General features: G+C 45.4%; 1 protein-coding gene across 4 annotated transcripts in view; it reads right to left on the bottom strand.

Annotated features, from left to right (window-relative positions):
• ZC3H4 (zinc finger CCCH-type containing 4) overlaps positions 1 to 21130 on the bottom strand; it is a 42437-nt gene that overhangs the window by 12947 nt on the left and 8360 nt on the right. For all 4 annotated transcript variants that reach the window (XR_006391220.1, XM_044305557.1, XM_044305558.1 and 1 more), the window contains exons 2-13: positions 19467 to 19677; positions 19213 to 19323; positions 17051 to 17270; positions 15575 to 15723; positions 7343 to 7430; positions 7143 to 7258; positions 6504 to 6605; positions 6025 to 6136; positions 4748 to 4857; positions 3266 to 4032; positions 2953 to 3173; positions 1965 to 2201 (exon numbers count right to left, since the gene is read on the bottom strand). Coding sequence is in view for 3 of the 4 variants with exons in the window: in XM_044305557.1 (XP_044161492.1) it covers positions 1965 to 2201; positions 2953 to 3173; positions 3266 to 4032; positions 4748 to 4857; positions 6025 to 6136; positions 6504 to 6605; positions 7143 to 7258; positions 7343 to 7430; positions 15575 to 15723; positions 17051 to 17270; positions 19213 to 19323; positions 19467 to 19677 (2444 nt within the window). In the remaining variant the exon portion in view is untranslated. The remainder of the gene's footprint in view (positions 1 to 1964; positions 2202 to 2952; positions 3174 to 3265; positions 4033 to 4747; positions 4858 to 6024; positions 6137 to 6503; positions 6606 to 7142; positions 7259 to 7342; positions 7431 to 15574; positions 15724 to 17050; positions 17271 to 19212; positions 19324 to 19466; positions 19678 to 21130) is intronic.

Genomic DNA, 21130 nt, shown 5'->3' on the forward strand with positions numbered 1-21130 from the left:
TGGGGTTAATTACATTCATTGGTGGAGCAGTGCGCCCCCCATACCCCAGTATTATAAATTATAATCACTGGTGGTGCAGTGCACCCAAGCCCCCAGTATTATAATGATTGGTGGCCGTGGCCACAGGATCCCCTCCCATCTTCTGATCGGAGCCCCAGCAGTGAAATCTCAGGGCTCCGATCGGTTACCACAGCAGCTGGGATGCTACTGAAGCCATCCATGGCTGCACAGAGGCCAGGGCTGAGAACAGTCACAGCACTCTGGAGTCTGCTGCACTCTGGGTGCCGCATCTGAGAACAGTCGCTGCACTCTGGGGGCCGCTGCACAGAGAGGCTGGGGCTGAGAACAGTCGCTGCACAGAGAGGCTGGGGCTAAGAACAGTCGCTGCACTCTGGAGTCTGCTGCACAGAGAGGCCGGGGCTGAGAACAGTCGCTGCACAGAGAGGCTGGGGCTAAGAACAGTCGCTGCACTCTGGAGTCTGCTGCACAGAGAGGCCGGGGCTGAGAACAGTCGCTGCACTCTGGAGTCTGCTGCACAGAGAGGCCGGGGCTGAGAACAGTCGCTGCACAGAGAGGCTGGGGCTAAGAACAGTCGCTGCACTCTGGAGTCTGCTGCACAGAGAGGCCGGGGCTGAGAACAGTCGCTGCACTCTAGGGGCTGCTGCACAGAGAGGCCGGGGCTGAGAACAGTCGCTGCACTCTGGGGGCTGCTGCACAGAGAGGCCGGGGCTGAGAACAGTCGCTGCACTCTGGGGGCTGCTGCACAGAGAGGCCGGGGCTGAGAACAGTCGCTGCACTCTAGGGGCTGCTGCACAGAGAGGCCGGGGCTGAGAACAGTCGCTGCACTCTGGGGGCTGCGGTAATATGGCTGTAGTGTGTAGGGACTAAAACCCATATGGGAAGCCCCAGTCTTTAGTAAATGATCCCCAATGTTTTATTTGACTAAACGGCATCTTTATGATTCCAAAGTGCCCTTCCTGACAATGTGCACCTATCATGGGCACACTCTAAACAACCTACTTATCAGGGTTTCCAGCTAGGATGTCCCATTTTCTGTGGGAGCAGTGAAGATGGCTGATCCATCAGATTTGGGGGGGGGGGGGGGGGGGCAACTATGACATATTACTGCATGGGGGCATCAAGGAGACATTATAATGTATGGGGGCACCAAGAAAACACGAGTACATGTTTTGAGTGTGTTTTTTTTCTTAATGGGCATTTATTGCGATATATATCGTTATCGCGATAAATTTCTTAATATCGTCATTGTGGGAATATTTTACTCTGGGCGTGCTGGGAGTTTTAGTTTTGCAACAGGTGGAGAGCTGCAGGATGGCCATCCCTGCTGTACACTAATATACAGGGTGATCAAACTTAGGCTACTTTCACACTTGTGTTCGGAGCGGATCCGTCTGGTGTCTGCACAGACGGATCCGCTCCTATAATGCAGACGATGGGATCCGTTCAGAATGGATCCGTCTGCATTATATTCTAAGTCTGAAAATTAGTCAGACGGATCCGTCCAGACTTTACATTGAAAGTCAATGGGGGACGGATCCGTTTGAAATTGAGCCATATTGTGTCAACTTCAAACGGATCCGTCCCCATTGACTTACATTGTAAGTCTGGACGGATCCGTTTGGCTCTGCACGGCCAGGCGGACACCCGAACGCTGCAAGCTGCGTTCGGGTGTCCGCCTGCTGAGCAGAGCGGAGGACAGACGGTGCCGTACTGATGCATTCTGAGCGGAACCGCATCCACTCAGAATGTATTAGGGCTGTACGGGTCCGTTCGGGGCCGCATGTGAGAGCTTCAAACGGAACTCACAAGCGGAGCCCCGAACGCAAGTGTGAAAGTAGCCTAAAGTGCAGTATCCATAATCACCAGCAGGTGTCAGTGCTAATTAAATCCAGGACTTTTTTTTCCAGTTTATTGCCAATTGTTAAAAAGGATATTTTACTCACCTTCTTCATTGTCCTTTTCTTGCAGGGAGCTTCCAGCCGACCTTTTTGCTCGTTCTTCTTCTTGCTGCTTCTGTTGGATACGCAAGAAAAGGGCACGCTGGGCAGAGGGCAAAAAGTCAGGGATATTTCCTTTGTTGAAATTGGATGGTGCATCAGGATTCTCTAATCCCTGCTCTGGAGGCTGATCAAGGAACTGTCGGGGGTCTTCCAGTATCCCACCAAAATCTTCATAGACACCTAATAACATAAAATATATATAATACCAAAATATGTTTTTAAAAAAATGTAGCTGCTCCTGTCACAAAGATAAAAGTATCCAGGAGGCCCCATTTATCTGACAGAGGTGAAAAGAGAGTCCATATAGCCACTGTTGGTCTGGTATATGATGGGATACCTTTTTTTAAAGGGTATCTCTGTCAGCAGATTTGTACCTATGACACTGGCTGACCTGTTACATGTGCGCTTGGCAGCTGAAGGCATCCATGTTGGTTCCATGTTCATATGTGCCCTCATTACTGAGAATAATGTTTTAATATATGCAAGTGAGCCTATAGGAGCAACAGGGGAGTTGCCATTACACCTAGAGGCTCTGCTCTCTCTGCACTTTGATTGACAGGACTAGGCCTGATGATGTTTTTACTGCCTGACCCAATCAAAGTGCAGAGCGAGCAGAACCTCTAGGTGTAATGGCAACTCCCCTGTTGCTCCTAGAGGCTCATTTGCAAATACAAAAACTTCATATAAACATGGAACCAACACAGATCCCTTCAGCTGCCACGTGCACATATATCAGATCAGCCAGTGTCATAGGTACAAATCTGCTGACAGATGCTCTTTAATGTAATATATTGTGTTGGTATACATATCCAGATGCCAGTACATTAGCCTGTGTTGGCAGTTTCAACAAATTTTGGCTAATGAACAGGTCTAATAAAAGCTTCAAACTATTAAATATTTGTAACGACCTGAGTTTGAAAGGTTTACATACCTGTGTCTCCCATCATGTTAGGGCCGATTTCCATACTGGGGTCTTGATAATATTCGCCGTAAAAGTCTGGGGCAGGAGGACCATCGCCTATAAGTTCAGAGCCCTCTTCGGGTCCATAAGGCATTATAGGGGGACCTTCTTCCATACCCATTTCAGGATGCAATGGTCCAGGAAATCTTTGTGGAGGTGGTCCTGGAGGCCCGCCTGGTGGACCAGGTGGTCTAAAAATAATAAAAATAATAATTAGACATCAAAACGCTGGAAGATCTCACATACATATAACAAAAAAGCCAACCTATTTATCATAACTCACCTAACACCTAATTTGTGAGCCAAGTGGGCAGTGGGACGCACTACAATTTCAAATAGTGAAGGTATTTTTCGTTGGCACATTTGTGAATCCAAAGAGCCAGAATCGGGACTTCCTGGCATCTGCTCCATTGTTGGGCCTCCAGAACCTGGGCTTCCAAGCATTGTAACACCAGCTCCATCCGGCATTGGGGGCATGACTGGACCTCCAGGTCCAACTGGCATAGGGCCTCCCTGGTAGGGATGCATAGGGCCTCCTGGATAAGGGGGTATTGGGCCTTCTGGTGATAAGGGTTCACCAGGCTCAAAATGCATCAGGTGCATTGGGTCTCCTGACATGGGATCTCCAGGAACTGGAATTCCAACCATAGGATCACCAAGCATCTGTCCAGCTGGCATAGGGCCACAAGGCATTGGGCCACCGAGACCTCCAAGCATAGGGCCTTCATCAACTGGCCCACAAGCTCCTGACAAAGGACTTCCAGGCATTTCGATATCTAAAACTGGTCCTCCAGGAATTGGACCACCTATTACAGGACCACCAGGAAGTGGGGCAGAGTTAGAATTGTCAGAGGTCAATATGGGTGCATTAGGTATAATAGATGTTGGGGACAATGGTTCACACTGCCCAGAAGATCCCGTAGGAGCAGACGGTGTAGGAAGGAGCCCGACTCCGGGGGGTGGTTTAGGTAGAGGATTTATTCCCTGCTTCTTCAATTCCTCCACATCCTTCTCATCCTCTGCACCAGCTTCTGCATCTTCAGCCAACATCTGATGAGAAATAATATACTCTTAGCATGGTCTGAACTTATGCAATATGGTCATTTTTAGATTGAGTTAACTAGTTTAAAGGGGTTATCAGACTATTAAAAAAAAATTGTAAAGTGCATGGCAAGCTTTAAAAACAATATATTACATTCACCGCCCTGAGCCCCTTCCATTCCAGTGCTGCCACTCTGATCCACACAGCAGGGCTTTATTAAGACGGCTGCAGCGGTGACAAGCCCGTATACCACATGTGACTGCTGCAGGCAATTGCTGGCCTCAGCAGTCTCATGCCAGTGATTGGTTGCAGAGGTTATATGTGGTACGTCATGAGCCCTGGCTGCAGAGGCAGTGAGGTTCAGAGGAGCATTACTGGAGGGGGGGGTCTGAAATCGTATATTATTTTATTACCATTTGATTGTGACAACCCCTTTAAGATTGTGGGCTTATTCATGAACAAAAAACAAATTACCCACAAACTAATTTATTTCTATCAAGGGGACCTGTCACCTTTCCTGTCCTTGTAGTAAATAATTGTAGTTCTCATAAAATAATTCTGGACTAACTTTTCTAACAATTCTGCACTGTGCCGCTCCTCTGTCATTCCTCCAGGAAATGTATAAATTGATTGACAACTAGCAAGTCACAAAGACGACTGAACTACTAACATGAAGACTAAGCTATATGCTCCCCGCCGTGTACCCTTCACTATTCTACTCACCTTATCAAGCAATTCCTGGGTCTCACCCGTCAGAGGCTCATGAGAAAACATGCACTCGTCGCCATTAACACAGCCGCCTGTAGTGTGAAATACCTTACAGGGGAAGTCATGTGCGAAATGTTAAGGAGAACAAACTATAAGCATCTCACAGATCAGATCAAAAAAACAAACCAAGTGCTAAACCAGGGCAGTGTAAATTTCAACATTTAAAAAGGGTTTTCCAAGTGTTTTTTTTGCTGATGACCTATCCTCAGGATAGGTATCAGTATCTGATCGGTTGGGATTCATCACCTGGGACCCCCACTGATCAGCTGTTAGAGAAGGCAGCGGCGCTCCAGCTTTTCCTAGGCCGTCTGACATCACGTTCATCGGTCACATGGCCTAGGCACAGCTCGGCCCCATTGAGGTGAATGAGGCTGGGCTGCGATACCAAGCAGAGCCGCTATACAATGTACGGCGCTGTCCTTGGTGAGCTGAGAGAAGGCTGCAGTGCTACTGTGAGAGCCAGTGCCTTCTCAAACAGCTGATTGGTGGGGGCCCTGGGTGTCGGACCCCTACGGAAAAAAAAACTCTTGGAAAACCCTTTTAAGGCTACTTTCACACTGCCGTTTTGGCTTTCCGTTTGTGAGATCCGCTCAGAGCTCTCTCAAGCGGTCCAAAACGGATCTGGCACAACAGAAAACGGATCCGTCCTCCATTGACTTTCAATGGTGTTCAAGACATATCCGTCTTGGCTATGTTAAAGATAATACAAACGGATCCGTTCTGAACAGATGCAGACGTTTGTATTATCTGAACGGATCCGTCTGTGCAGATCCATGACGGATCCGCACCAAACGCGAGTGTGAAAGTAGCCTAAGGGAGGTGTCCCTAGTTTCATCTTGCTGAAGGAAATCAAGTTAATATTGGGGAAGGGATAAATTGTTTCTATGCATGCCGGGTGTCTGCTGAAATCTGTCGTCATAGGGCATGCAGGAAGGGATTGTTTTAACCAAAAAATATTAAAATTGAAATGGGTTATTTGGGGCTTTTCAACTGATGAATTAGCCTTCGGATCCGCAGGACTTTAAACCATGATGATCATCAGAACAAAGGAGTGCAGAGGAGCTATGGCCCCTTTACTGTTTGTACAGGCAGAGCAAAGCAGATGGAAGTGCCACTGTCTGGAACTGGCAGTGGTCCCAGGCTTTTATAATATATATAAACATTTTTTCCAGAATTAGATGAGATTACAACCATTTGCAGATACACACAACCAAGAAACTTGGAAAGGATATTGTGCATGTACGGACAGTTATCTGCTCTGGCACAGTAACCCGTCATATAGAATTTGCAAAGCCCACGACGTCTTGGTACTTCCACGTCATGGCTGAAATTACAATGCTCCCCCTGCAGGAAAATAAGATAAAAGCAATCAGGAATATTTTTCGGAGGTTAGCAGAACATACATATTGCTGAGAGAATCAGGGTTGGCGAGCTGAAGGATGTGTCCCACAGTTATCTATAGTCTATGGCTAACTCCCCTTAAAAGTAAAAAGAAAACAGACGACCATATACAGTATTAGTAGTGTACCTAAATATGACCATCCTAAAGCAGACTACCCTTTCCAAGCACACTATAGACACACTGCAGTAACAGGCGATGACATTATAAATATGGTCATTTATTAAATTAATAGTCAGACAATTAAAGTCCACTGAACTGAAGGGACTCTGCAAAGAAGAAGACAAAATGTGGGCAACTAAATATACTCACCCAGGTGCACCTGCCCTCCACAAAGTATTTACAGATGACTCTCCCTTTCTTGTCATGCCGGTGGTACGACTTATCGTAGTCATTTCTGTACATTCCTCCATCCTAGTCAACAAAAAGGATTGTGAGAAGACTCGTCTATATCTGATATACACAACTACAGTATACAGGAATATTTGTGTCAGTTCAAAGCTGATTTCCCGGAGTCCCAAGTAACGCTCATAAGTGGCTTTTTCATTGTTTCACCATATAGGTTTATTCATTCTATTGAACTTCCTGTCATATTTCAAAAACTCCATCCATCATCCAGTCTCTAATTCCAATGGGTGCACTTAAAGGGCATCTGTCGGCAGATTTGTACCTATGACAATGGCTGACCTGTTACATGTGCACTTGGCAGCTGAGGACATATATGTTGGTCCCATGTTCATATGTGCCCGCATTGTTGAGAAAAATGATGTTTTACCATCTACAAAAGAGCCTCTAGGAGCAACGGGGGTCTGGCCGTTACTCCAAGAGGCTCCGCTCTCTCTGCAAATGCTGCGCCCTCTTCAGTTTGATTGACAGGGCCAGCCAGTGAAAAATGTCATCACGCCTGGCCCTGACTTCTAAAGTCAAATAATCGAAAAGAATTGTACTTACATCTTCCTCATAGTATTCATCCTCATCGTTTCCTTTTCCTCTGCCTCTTCCTCTACCACGAATCATGCCCTTAAATCCTCGCCCACGGAGCCCACGTCCTCTAGGCCTATAGAAACCTGAAAGTGGAATATAGCAATGTGATCAAAGCCCTAACAGTGTTCTATAATCTCCAGCTTCTCCATTTAGAAGTAGAGGCTCACCTCGGCCTCCTTTGGATTTGCGGTATTGGTTCAGCTCTTTTGAGTAGTCATCATACTCTTCATCGCCCATCATCTCCTCATCGCCGTACTAGAACAAAGTAATACCAGCAAGTTTACTAAAAAGTAGCAGAAGCTCAAAGCCCCAACCCCTTATGTGAAACTGTAACAAGGTGTATTTCTGGCGCAGATTACGGGCCAAAGATCCTTTGCGACTTTTCCCTGATCACAGGTGGAAACCAGGTCTGAAGAAGTGGGCATGGTGTGGAAGGATTCAACATTTTCTACATCTGGTTTAAGACAATAGCATGTTTGCTCCAACACCGGTAAAGCACATTTAGCTTAGACCATTGTTTCTGGTAGGCTGCTACTTTCCTCAGACAGATGTAGTATAAGGCTTCCTGCACACGACCGTATCCGTTATGCAGTCCACAAAATGCAGATCTACATTTATCCTGGCCGTGTGCGTGTCACTATTTTTTTTCCAAACTCCTGTAGAAATGTCCAGTCCTTGTCCACAAAATGGACAAGAATAGGGGTGTGGTTTGGTTGCCGAGCGGAATGGCCACATAATCCTTCAGCTCCGGCACACAGCGTCCTGTTAGGCTACTTTCACACTTGCGTTCGGAGCGGATCCGTCTGGTGTCTGCACAGACGGATCCGCACCTATAATGCAAACGCTTAGATCCGTTCAGAACGGATCCGTTTGCATTACCATGAACAAAAACGGATAGTGCAAATGGATCCGTTTTGACTTTACATTGAACGTCAATGGGGGACGGATCCGTTTGAAAATTGAGCCATACTGTGTCAACTTCAAACGGATCCGTCCCCATTGACTTACATTGTAAGTCTGGACGGATCCGTTTGCCTCCGCACGGCCAGGCAGACACCAGAACGCTGCAAGAAGCGTTCTGGTGTCCGCCTGCTGAGCGGAGCGGAGGACAAACGGTGCCAGACTGATGCATTCTGAGCGGATCCGCATCCACTCAGAATGCATTAGGGCTGGACGGATCAGTTCGGGGCCGCTTGTGAGAGCCTTCAAACGGAACTCACAAAGTAGCCTAAGTGTGGTGCCTCGCCTATCGCCAACTTGATTGTCTCCATTCCGAATCTAAAGACTCCTTCAAGATGCCTAGAGGGAAAAGACCTCCCCAAAAACAAGGCAAGCTGGAGTTCTACTTTGATAAAGAAGCAGAAAACGTGGGCTCTGGCGTCCTCCCGCCATCTTCCAAGCAGCCACCAGCATCTCCGCTTCTGACTTCAATAGAGGCCAATTCTCCCCGCCGGGACCATCACACCTTTTCATCTTCCGGCTCTCCCACCGAGCCGCAGCGGAGATCGGTGAACTCCTCACCTTTAGATGGGGCCCATAAGTCCTTTATCTCACCGCCTTCTCCATCCACCAGAAGTCCGGCGAAACAGAGGCCGCAGCTCCAAGAAGAGATCGTAAATAAGGTAGGCCCAGTTTTTGAACCACTCCCAGCGAGCCACCTTGCTGGTGTATTCCAGACTCTCCCCATATCTGATCAGCCTGCCTCTGGGAATTTATTGAAAGACATGCTGATTGCGTTCAGCTCAGCCCTTCACAAGGACTTCTCCTCCTTGCTTACCCCTCTCAAGTCCTCCATTGCAGAAATTGAGACACGTGTGTCGCATGTTGACACTAAGATGGGTGAGTTTGCCACATCTCACAATCAACTTATTGACTCCCATGATGAAAGAAGCCGCCCTAGCTGCAGCAAGACAAATGCCAGACTTGCCGGCACCCTATCAAACGGTAAAATTATATGCAGACCTTTCAGCAGCAACCTTGCGCCAATGCCGAGTGTTAGCCCCAATCACTACGGCTCTCAGGGAACACAAAATGGCGTACAAGTGGGGGTTCCCAGTGAAAATCTTATTCCTTCATGATGGGAAACAATACATTATTACTATAGTGGGAGAGGGTCAAAAGTTACTGAAATCCTGGAACATTTCAGTTGCGGAAGCTATTGCATCTCATAAGCAACTACCGCACCATCTGGAGCCAGGGTGGTGAACGGTTGGTGCCCGCTGAGGGACCGAACATTGACCGCTTTGATCTTTCATCAGTGTCGTAGAGCGCCATGTTGGTTAGTGGCAATACCACAAACTGTGATCCCCATTTATCTATTCATCCAGTACTAGGATGACTAATTCAGGTCAACTACAGTCTGGATTATTACTTCTACATCTAAGAATTATGTTCCTTTGTTTCGTTTCTGTTATTTCCCTTTTAATGCAGTTTTACTACTGGGCCACATTGGGCAATTCTTGTCTCAGAAAAGAGATTCCCCCTTACACACTTTCTACACGCTTGTGATGTCTGTCACACTTATTAGGCAAGTACAACACATTATGGCGGCATCATGGTGATTAAAATAGTATCTCTCAACGCCAAAGGACTTAATAGCCCTCAAAAGCGTTCTTATGTATGGAGAGAAGCGATTCAATGGCTTGCTGATGTCCTATGTATTCAAGAATCACATATTGTGCCTCAAGATGCCCATAGAATAACCCACCACTCACTACCCTATATCATACAAGCTCATTATCATAGAAAACAAAGAGGGGTTGTGTTAGCCTTTAAATCTTCAATTGCCTACCTACCTATTGCCTCTATTGAAGACCCAAATGGTAGGTTTATTATTAATGTGTGTGGTCTAAATAACACCATTTATACGTGGTAGCAGTTTATGCCCCCAACAAACAACAGATGCTATTTTTTTTTAACAAACTCCTAGCAAAAATGAATAAGGCTACTTTCACACTCGCGTTTTGGCTTTCCGTTTGCGAGATCCATTCAGGGCTCTCACAAGCGGTCCAAAATGGATCAGTTTTGCCCTAATGCATTCTGAATGGAAAATGATCCGCTCAGAATGCATCAGTTTGGCTCTATTCCGCTTTGGAGGCGGACACCAAAACGCTACCTGCAGCGTTTTGGTGTCCGCCTAACTAAACTGAGCCAAACGGATCCGTCCTGGCACACAATGTAAGTTAATGGGGACAGATCCCCAAAAGAAAACGGATCCGTTCTCCATTGACTTTCAATGGTGTTCAAGACGGATCCGTCTTGGCAATGTTAAAGATAATACAAACGGATCCGTTCTGAACGGATGCAGACGTTTGTATTATCTGAACGGATCCGTCTGTGCAGATCCATGACGGATCCACACCAAACACGAGTGTGAAAGTAGCCCAAGATAAAACAGGGCCATGTATTACTTTGTGGTGACTTTAATATGGTCCCAGATGCAGCAGTGGACTCTACAGCTCGCTCTAGGGCCCACAGGGCAGTCCTGGGTCCTCTGTTGCATAGAGAAGAATTGCATGATATATGAAGGATTCGCCACCTCCAAGAGCATGATTTCCCCTTTTTCTCCTCTGTGCACAATATGTGTTCTCGCATAGAGATCTTCTAGGCGGATCTCTGTTACAGCTAGCCTCTCACTCCACCACTGAAACTATCAAATGGTCAGACCATGCCGCGATCCCCTTATCTATCACAGAAACCTATAATGTCAGAGATACTCTGTGGCGTTGTAACGGCTTTCTTATATCCAACCCCACTCATAAATGTGCTCTAGAAAAAGAGGTATCAGAGTACTTTTCTTTAAAGGGAACCTGTCACCGGGATTTTGTGTATAGAGCTGAGGACATGGGCTGCTAGATGGCCGCTAGCACATCCACAATACCCAGTCCCCATAGCTCTGTGAGCTTTTATTGTGTAAAAAAAAAACTGAGATGAGTCCTGTCCCTGACTTATCTCACATACAGGACTCATCTCAGGTTTATTTGCATACGTATAAAATCTTTTTTTTTACACAATAAAAGCACACAGAGCTATGGGGACTGGGTATTGCGGATGTGCTAGCGGTTATCTAGCAACCCATGTCCTCAGCTCTATACACAAAATCCCGGTGACAGGTTCCCTTTAAATATGGGTTCTGTGTCTAGCTCATACAGCCTCTGGAATGCTCATAAAGCTTTTATAAGGGGTATTTTTATTAAGTTGGGACACCGTGCGAAAAAGGAAAGGGAGCGACAAGTAGACGCTATTATTTCCCAATTATCCACATTAGAAACTCTGAACAAAACCTGCTTTACTGAAGAACGTAAGGCACAGATTAACTCCTTGAGATTACAACTCACAGAATGTCTTCTCCATCGCTATGAAAAACAACTCCTCTCAGTGAAAGCCCGTTACTACTCCCAGAATAATAAAGCAGGGAAATTACTAGCCGGTCGGATTAAAAAGAAATTAGCTAAATCCAGAATCCACTTTTTATTACACTCAGATGACAAAAGTAAATGATATAAACCCTAAAGACATAGCCAATCAATGCATGGAGTATTATTCATCCCTACACAACCTGAAAAAATCCCAGCAAACCCATCAGGCCACCCCAAAGGAGATAAACTCCTTTATGTCCTTCCTTAACCTCCCCACATTAAATGTACAACAACAGAATTCGATATCGCTCCCCTTCACAATAACAGAAATATCTCAAATTATCTCATCCCTGCCTCTGCATACGTCCCCCGGCCCTGAGTAATTATCTAATGCTTATTATAAAGCCTTTGCCCCCCCCCCCCCCCATTACCTTATATGATGTCAAGGTTTACACAGGCATTTTAAGAGGGAGCAATTCTACAAGAAATGTTATCTGCCACCATTGTGACCTTACCTAAGCCTGGCAAGACACGAGATAAACCCCAAAATTTCAGACCCATTTGCCTCTTGAATACAGATATCCAGATTTATGCTACAGCACTTGCGAATAGACTCTCAAAAATTCTCCTAACACTAGTGGGTATAGACCGAGTGGGGTTTAAGGGCAGGCAGCTTACAGACAACACAAGGGCGCTGAACATCCTTGACCACATTATGCGTGAAAAGAGCCCTGCATTTTTGATTACGCTGGATGCTGAGAAAGGCGTTTGACCGCTTAAATTGGTCTTATGCCTTCTCGGTCCTGGAGCAATTAGGCTTAGGGAGGACCTTTCATCAGTTTTGACATAGGCTAATTATGGTATTACCTTGTAGGGCGGCCTCCACTGATGCCATGGGTGTATTTTTTTGTTCGTCCGCTGTGGCCCCCCTGATGATTTGGGGTGCTGTAATGAGCAGTATGCTCGTAATGGGGAGGAGGCGCAGTCTTCTGCTGTGGGCGTCTCCTTCTCCCTGGCTGTGAGCGCGATCTAATCAGAGCGGACCGCTCACAGCCAGGGAGAAGGAGCTCAAGTTCTGGCGAGATTCTTCTCCCTGGCTGGGAGAAAAAACAAACACCCATGGCATCTGTGGGGGCCGCCCTACAATGTAATACCATAATTAGCCTATGTCAAAACTGATGAAAGGTCCTCTTTAAGGCTTTGTATTCAGTCCCTACAGCGAGAGTTTTTGTAAATGGAGCGGTGTCATCTTAGGCTACTTTCACACTTGCGGCAGTGTGATCCGGCGGGCAGTTCCGTCGTCGGAACTGCCTGCCGGATCCGCCGCTGACTGGAAGCATTTGTGAGACGGATCCGGATATGTCTCACAAATGCATTGCAAGGACGGATCCGTCTTGTATATTTTTTCCCATTTTTACCAGTCTGCACATGCGCAGGCCGGATCCGGCACTCCGGTATTTTGAATACCCGGATCCGGCACTAATACATTCCTATGGGAAAAAATGCCGGATCCGGCATTCAGGCATGCCTTCAGTATTTTTCACTGGAGATAAAACCGTAGCATGCAACGAATGACTGAACTGAAGACATCCTGATGCATCCTGAACGGATTACTCTCCATTCAGAATGCATGGGGATAAAACTGATCAGTTCTTTTCCGGTATAACGCCCCTGTGACGGAACTCTATGCCGGAAAAGAAAAACGCAAGTGTGAAAGTACCCTAATTTCCCAATTTCTAATGGAACCCGTCAGGGTTGCCCATTGTCCCCCCGAATTTTTGTTTTGGCCATTGAACCCCTGGCTCAAGCTATCAGACAACACACTGATATCGCAGGTGTCAAGTTTAATAACAAACAACACTATGCAGATAATATACTTCTGTCCCTCTCCTCTCCCCAAACATCATTAGAAGCTGCCCTATCACTTATAGAAGAATTTGGGCGTCTATCTTATTACAAAATGAACGAAAATAAGTCCCAACTCCTCCACTTTAATATCCCTTCCCAACAAATACTAGAACTAAAGTCTAAATTCCCACTAGATTGGCAAACCACGCATATACAATACCTGGGCATCAACCTAACAGCCTCTACTCCCCTTTTGTTACAATACAATTACCTCCCTCTTTTAGATATCATCACAGAAGATACCTATGGCAGATCTGAAGTTTGATGGGTAGGCCGTATTGCTACCTTTCAAATGATAACTCTGCCTAAGCTTTTATTCATTTTTTGCATAGTCCCCAAAATAACTTCCCACTTCTTTACAAAACCACAAGGTCTTCTCAACTCATTTGTCTGGACAGGGCATAAACCACGAATATCCCCCTCATCACTAAATAAAGCCAAAGGAGGAGGTGGGTTGGGACTACCGAATCTAGCAGACTACTTCTTGGCAACACAAGTCAACCTCCTTTTTGGCTGGTTGGATAGGAACCCTTCTATTCCATGGATTCAAATAGAATCCTCCTTAGCCCACTCAAAACATCTTAGAACTCTACTAATCGACTGCTTGAACCCTTCTTCAACTAAATCTTCTAACCTACCCTACCTTTTAGCAGTGGCGCTCTACCATTGGCACACATTTCACCACAGAAGTGCTCCCATAACTATCGATGTATCACCTATATCTCCCCTGCAATTATTAGAGATGAAACTTCCCGATACCGATCTCTTATCCTGGAGATGACGAGGTCTTCAGTAGATTTCACAACTATTAAGTCCTTTACAGATCTTCAGCAAGAGTTTGGTTTTTCCCCGCACTGACTTTTACAAATACTTACAAGTCCGTCATCTGTTACAATCACATAACCCTTGTGTAATTGTCGACAATAGGCAATTATTTGAGCTATGGGGATCCACTAGAATATCCATGAAAGCCCCAGGTCTTAAACCAATATATATGAGTTTGGGTGACAAATCATCCTTTCAAAAATCTACCTCCTTTTTAGCATGGGACAGGGACTTGAATAACTCAATTCCTGCGTCCCGTTGGATACCAGCTTTGAGATTTATCTCAACCACCTTTTTCAGTATGACTCTCTATGAAGCAGCTATCTAAACTTGCCTGAGGTGGTATTTAACCCCTGACAGGCTTAGCAAAATATTCCCTGGAACATCCCATTTATGCTGGCGCCAATGTGGAGCTAAAGGTACGCTTCTGTCCTATGATCTTGTCCTAAACTAACAAACTTATGGGACAGTGTCTTTGGTCTGGCCTACTCCTCGAACCTTCACAATATTGGGCCCTCCTTTTCATGTATATGCAAGATATTCCAAGGCCTTACAGGGTCCCGATGGCTCATCTATTCATTGTTACTAAGCTTCCCGTTGGATACCAACGGGAAGCTTAACATTACTAGGTATTGGAAATCAACCGAAGTCCCGACCTTGTCAGAAACTATCTACCGGGTGCAACAAAACTGTCTATATGAAAAAATGGTGGCTATCAAAGATCATAGTCCTGAAAAGTTTAACTGGTTTTGGCAGGCTTGGCTCAATTTTATGCCTATAACATCCTCAGCACACAGTGCACTAAATCAAAACCAAGACGCCCTCTGTGACCAGTAGATTTGTTTTGACTGTTTATTACCTTTTATTTTGATTCCCAGTATTTTTCTACACGACAGTAATATCATTCACAGTTGCAGATATCATGATTTCTCCTTTGTACAAGTTCTCCAAATGTCATTTATTACCATTGACATTATGTACATCTGTAACGGTTTTGTTTTACTTTTATGCATTATATACACATGTAAAATTCAATAAAAAATATTGAAATAAAAAAAAAAAATGGACAAGAATAGGACATGTTCTATCTTTTTTTTACAGGACCGCAGAATGGACCATGTACTGTCCGAATCTTTTGTGGCCCCACTGAAATGAATGGGTCTGCATCTGATCCGCAAAAAAATGAAGAACAAATACGGACCGAAAATACATTCGTGTGCACGTGGACTAAAACAGAGGGGATATTTCTTACACTGATTAAAAACTTATCATAGGAGGGGTTACCACGCTAACATATGTGCCACTCACCTCCATTTCTTCATCATATATCTCTTCATCTTCTTGGTGTTCCTCTCCCGAGTAACCTCTCCCTCTGCCTCCCCTCCCCCTATAGCCTCCTCTTCCACGCATCATCCCTCTTCCCCGACCTCGGATCAACTTAATCCGTCCTCTCATTCCTAGAAGCAAAGCGGTAACGGAGTTACAATACAGCACTATACACACTTATTCAGCTGTATTTAATGCTAAAATAGATGAGATTTTATAAAAAATCTCCTTCACAGGGCGCAAAAGAAAATTATTGAAGTATAAAGCATGTCAATTTCTGTTGCCAAGATTTTTACAGCAAATTTCAAACTTTCCAATGCAGAGTAAAATTTGAAGGTGGAATTTCTGCTGCGGAAACGTGGCAAAATCCACAGTGGAAATTCTGCTGCGGAAACTCTGCTGTACCCTTAGTGCACGTTAGAAATTTTAGTTATCAAAGTTTGAGCCCACTATATTCTACAGGTACTTAAAGAGGACCTTTCACCGCTCCTGACATGTCTGTTTTAATAGCGTCATGCATTCCCCATGTAATAACAGTTCTGGAGCATCTATTCTTATGGCTTTATGGTCTACCGTTTCCTTTATTATTTCTACTAGAAGTTATGGATGATTTGCTAGCAGTCTGCAGTAAGGGCACAGAGGGGCGGTAACCAGTTGGAGGGGGGTGTACCTGCACAGACTCACTCTATCCAATCAGTGCTGTCAGGGACACACACCCAACTTGTTACCGCCCCTCTGTGCCCTTACTGAAGGCTAATAGCAATTCATTAATAACTTATAGTAGAAATACTAAAATATTAACACAAGTTAGAATCATACAAATAGATTCTCCAGAATTGGTATTATATGGGGAATGCATGAAGCTATTAAAACAGACATGTCAGGAGCGGTGAAAGGTCCTCATTAAAAGGGACTTCCAGGATTTTATAACTGATGACCTATCTTCTGGATGGGTCATCTGTATCTGATCGGTGAGGGTCTGACACCCAGCTGTTTGAGAAGGCACTGGCACTCCTGTTAGTGCTGCGGCCTTCTCGTGCTCACCAAGCACAGCGCCGTACAGAGGCTGTGATTGGCATCACAGCTCAGCCTCATTCGCTTCTATGGGGCTGAGCTGCGCACGGGCCATGTGACCGATAAACGTGTCGTCACTGGCCTAGGGAAACCTGAAAAAAGGCCACGGTCGGACACCTATCAGATACTGATGACCTATCCAGAGGCTAGGTTATCAGTTATGAAGTCTCGGAAAACCCCTGTAATGCCCTGTGCTCAAGGCTTTGTACTCAGTCTTGTCATGGGGGCCATATCAATCAATGCCAATACACACAAGAGACATCAAGCAAAATGTGTCTCTATGACAAGGCTGGATAAGGCCAAATCACAGACAGGACAGAGAATTAGGATAACAGCAAGCTGCAACTTTGATCCCAAGACATTTTCTTTTCATGTGTTTTATACCTCTGCCACGATGGCTGCCCTCTTTGGCCCTTCTGTACTGGTTCAGCTCCTTAGCAAAATCATCATAATCTTCTTTACCCATATCATCTCCTTCCTCATCTTCATACTCTCCATACTGGTCATTTTCATATTCGTCGTACATGCCGTAGTTCTTGCTGTCCATGTTGTGGTAGCTCTTTTTGGGGGGTGGGGCATTATGTGGCGGGTACTGCTGGTGTGGCTTAAAAGGAAATTAAATATATTAAAAATAATAGCCTTAGCAGAGTTGGACACATATTGTATAGGCAGCTTTAGCTATAAGACCTTTGGTTGCTGCGCACACTTCCTTTAACGCTCTCTTATCTTAACGCATGTCATATAGACATCAGAATATAGAATATACATATATTGATGGGTCCTGGAAAAGGAGCAAGAAAGGAAATGCATCCTTTGTGAATAAAATGGAGCGAGACCAACTGCAGCCATACAGACAGTGCTAAGAAAAGTGCCAAGCGAATACCATTTACTGGCACCATTTCCTCAGCAATGTCACATTACTACTCACCGGGTAGAGAAAGATGCAAACATTTACCAAGTAATATTCTTATGACCCAGAAAAACTACAACCCCAGTAATTATGTATAAAGCGGTATTTTGGTACTTAAAAAGTTAACCCCTAGCCACTGTATATGGTTTAACTAATTTCAAGGATATGCCCTGCCTACTCCATTCACTCTGCATGGGACTGCTGGAAACAGCAGTCTATCCGGTGGTCCCATAGAGAAGGGCCTACATGACCTGCCACTTCATCATGACAAGCGTACGGGACCATCATTCTTTGGATGAGTGGGGGTCCTATCAGTCAGAACCCCACGATCAGTTAGTTATCCCCCATCTAGTATATAGGGGGTAACTTTTAGTTACTCAATTGCTCCTTTAATCACCATAAACAACAGTGGATTTGCCAAATTCAACCTGATGTCTATGGGCAACTTAAAGGTGTTATCCCAGGACAGGAGACAAATGTGTGATTCCTGGAGGCCCCACCAATTGCTAGAATGGGGGTCCCCAGCTCCAGTTCTGGAGGAGTTACAATGGAGCGGTGTTCACATAAGCAGAATGCCACTCCCTTCAGTCTACGGGACTGACAAAGACAGCCGAGCAGAGCGTTCTGCTATCTCTGTCAGTTCCATAGATATTAAAAGGGATTATTCCACAAAAAAATCTTTTATCACCTATGAACAGGCTAGGACAACATCAGAGCCCCATAAAAGTGAATGGAGCAGTGGACTGACCTGAGTACTAACTTTCTATTAGATAGGACCCCTCGTTCTCAGAACTGCAGAGGGTCCCGGCTGTTAGCCCACCAGCAAACCATAAGTGATAAATAATTTTCATGGGATAACCCAGCAAGGGGATTTCACTGGTAGAAAACCTGTATTACTGAAGTGAAGTCACTGATTGTCTTACAATACAGTGCGGCACTACATGATCTGTACTGCCCTTCATCTGTGGATGCCCGCTGAGGGCACCTTCATTTTATGGTATCCTGTGTGTCGTGGACAGGACCCTGAAGAAGCTCCTGTCCTCCACAGAGTGATTTCTTGCTTCCAGCAGTCATTCCTGACAGGTATAAGTACGGACTTGCTTTATCTGTGTTAGTTACCTGCTTATCTTCACTTTTTCAAATTCTGGGTTGACATTTTGGGTGCTTTGGAACTATTAGTTTTCCATAGTTATTGTCTCAAGGTACAATAGTTCCAACTTACAAGGTTCATCCCTAAATGAACTTTAAAAAAGGCTCTTTTTTCCAGGTTTTCCTGATCACTGCTGCATCATGCGACTTGCAACCAAGATCACCGGAGTCATCAGCAGCTGCTGTGCTAGAAGCAACGCTTGCGATGCAAGTCTATGATATTCACATCAATGCTCTCATAGACTTTAATCGGACACAGACGGCGCTGTTCGAGTCCAGTGGACCGCAGGCCACGTGATGCAGCAGCGGGGAACAGAGTCGTTTTATTCTGCAAAATGCACTCCCCTCTACCTTGTGTAGTTTACAAATTGGGGTCACAAGAAGAAAAAACAGTGCTTCTTTAATGTGGTAATCTCGTGGAGTACTGTACAATAAAATGTTCTGGAAATGAGATGGTGTGTGTCACAAAAACGCACATAGCACTCACCGGAGGGTATGGCGGGCTGTAATCTCTGTATTTGCGATGACTCTTTTCACTCGGGCTGAAGTCCGACTCATCACTATAGTCAGAATAGTCTTCACTGGAGGATGCATGACGCTAAAAAGGAACAAAATCAGTGCATCATACACAAGTACCAGTCCTAGGTTCCCTCACAACGTCCACGTTGCAAACCCGCCACGCCATATGTGCCATGCGCATCTGCGTCAACATGGCATCCGCCATTTTACGTATCTACCTACCTTATGCTTTGACTTTCTTTTCTTCTTTGCTTTTCGCTTCTCTTTCTCCTTTCTGCGTTTTCTCTTCAGTTTGCGGTGCGACTTCTCTTCCTCAGATTCACTGTGATGTTTCTCCTCCTTCTCCTTCGGAGGCAGAGGCTCGGCGGGAACATGGCTGGCATCCTCGCCTCCGTCGTCTTCGAGCTCACCCTCCTCCAATTCACCATCTTCCCTATAAGACAGGAAGGTTCAAAAAGACCAGTCAATACAGGGGAGAGGGTGTGACCCTTACTTAGTTTATACAGTTAGATGGCGCCGACTTATTCACACAGACCTGTACAGAAAATGTCATCACATTTGTATGTTTCTGGTGTGCGGGAGGAACCAAGCTAAAAACACGTGGAGAACATATAAACGAATTTGAACCCCAAACCCCAGAGCTGCAAGGCAAAAGTGCTAACCACTGAGCCACTGTACGACCCGTGCTTACCATTCCCAAGCCAAGCAAATAACATTTCTTTATTCCCTACACCTTATAAGAACACCACCGCTGTGGAAAGCGTGAGGTTGGTAATGCAGTAATGCGAAGTGCCACCATGGAATCAGGAGTGGGTGCCATTGTTTGCACTGACTCTTTGCTATTAGGAGAGGACTTGCCACCAGGACATCCATGTGGCCTAACAGACCATACAAATTAGCGTTAAAAAAACAATTAAGTTATGACATGGAAGCCTCTCAGGCTCATTCGGTTGAACTATATCTTCGTCCGGGTGCTGTCTGAGTTTGGGACGGCCACCATCAATGGGGCAATTCACACAAGTTGATCATTGAGGTGTGCAGAGAAAAATCGCAAAATCCACCATCCTGTGCCAATTTTCAGATGAATAGGTTCTGTAGGAAAACCAGCCTGTGCCCAGATGCCACCCGCGTGTATACGGTGTCTGGAACACTGAAAAGTTTCCGATGGTCCGTGTGAAGACATTCACAGCGACCACGGCGTTGGCCTCAACTTTTTGGCCTTCATCAGCTTTCCTCCAAAATAAAAATATAAAAAACTACAATACATTCCCCTGCGTCTTTATGCCAGTGCTGACTACATCTGCTCCCTCCTGCGCGGGATGATCGTTACGGACAACACGTTATTATGTACAAGGGCAGTCAGTCATTGGAGGAGGCCGCGACGCGATGCCTGTTACGAACGGATAGCACCCGGACGGGTCTGTGTACCAGAGCGTCGTTTATCACTGATCATCTCTGCGTTCAGGAAAGATCGCAGCATGTTCTATATTATACGTTTTTCACCAATTTGGCTCCGTAGAAGTGAATGAGGCTTGTGTGAAAAACAGAAGCTGTCCGGATCCAATGTGTTTTTCACCGATAGGGGGGAGTAGGAGCTGTTGAGGGATATTCTACAAGAATGGATCAAAATAGATAAAAAACGGAATGCAGCACCGCGGAGAAAAATTAATTGGAGAACGCAATCACAGACTAAACAGACTCAATACGCAGGCAAAACCATCCGTTTTTTCCCTGAACAGACCCCGAGTCATTCTCTATCGCTTGTGTAAAATAGGGCTTACGCACAGGAACGTGTCCAATCCACATTTTTTGCAGGAACCATTTGTTTCTATGGGTCCACAAGAAAATTGACTGTACACAGATGTCCTCCGTGTACTGCCCGCATC

Source organism: Bufo gargarizans, chromosome 9, assembly GCF_014858855.1.
Source record: "Bufo gargarizans isolate SCDJY-AF-19 chromosome 9, ASM1485885v1, whole genome shotgun sequence".
Taxonomy (NCBI): domain Eukaryota; kingdom Metazoa; phylum Chordata; class Amphibia; order Anura; family Bufonidae; genus Bufo; species Bufo gargarizans.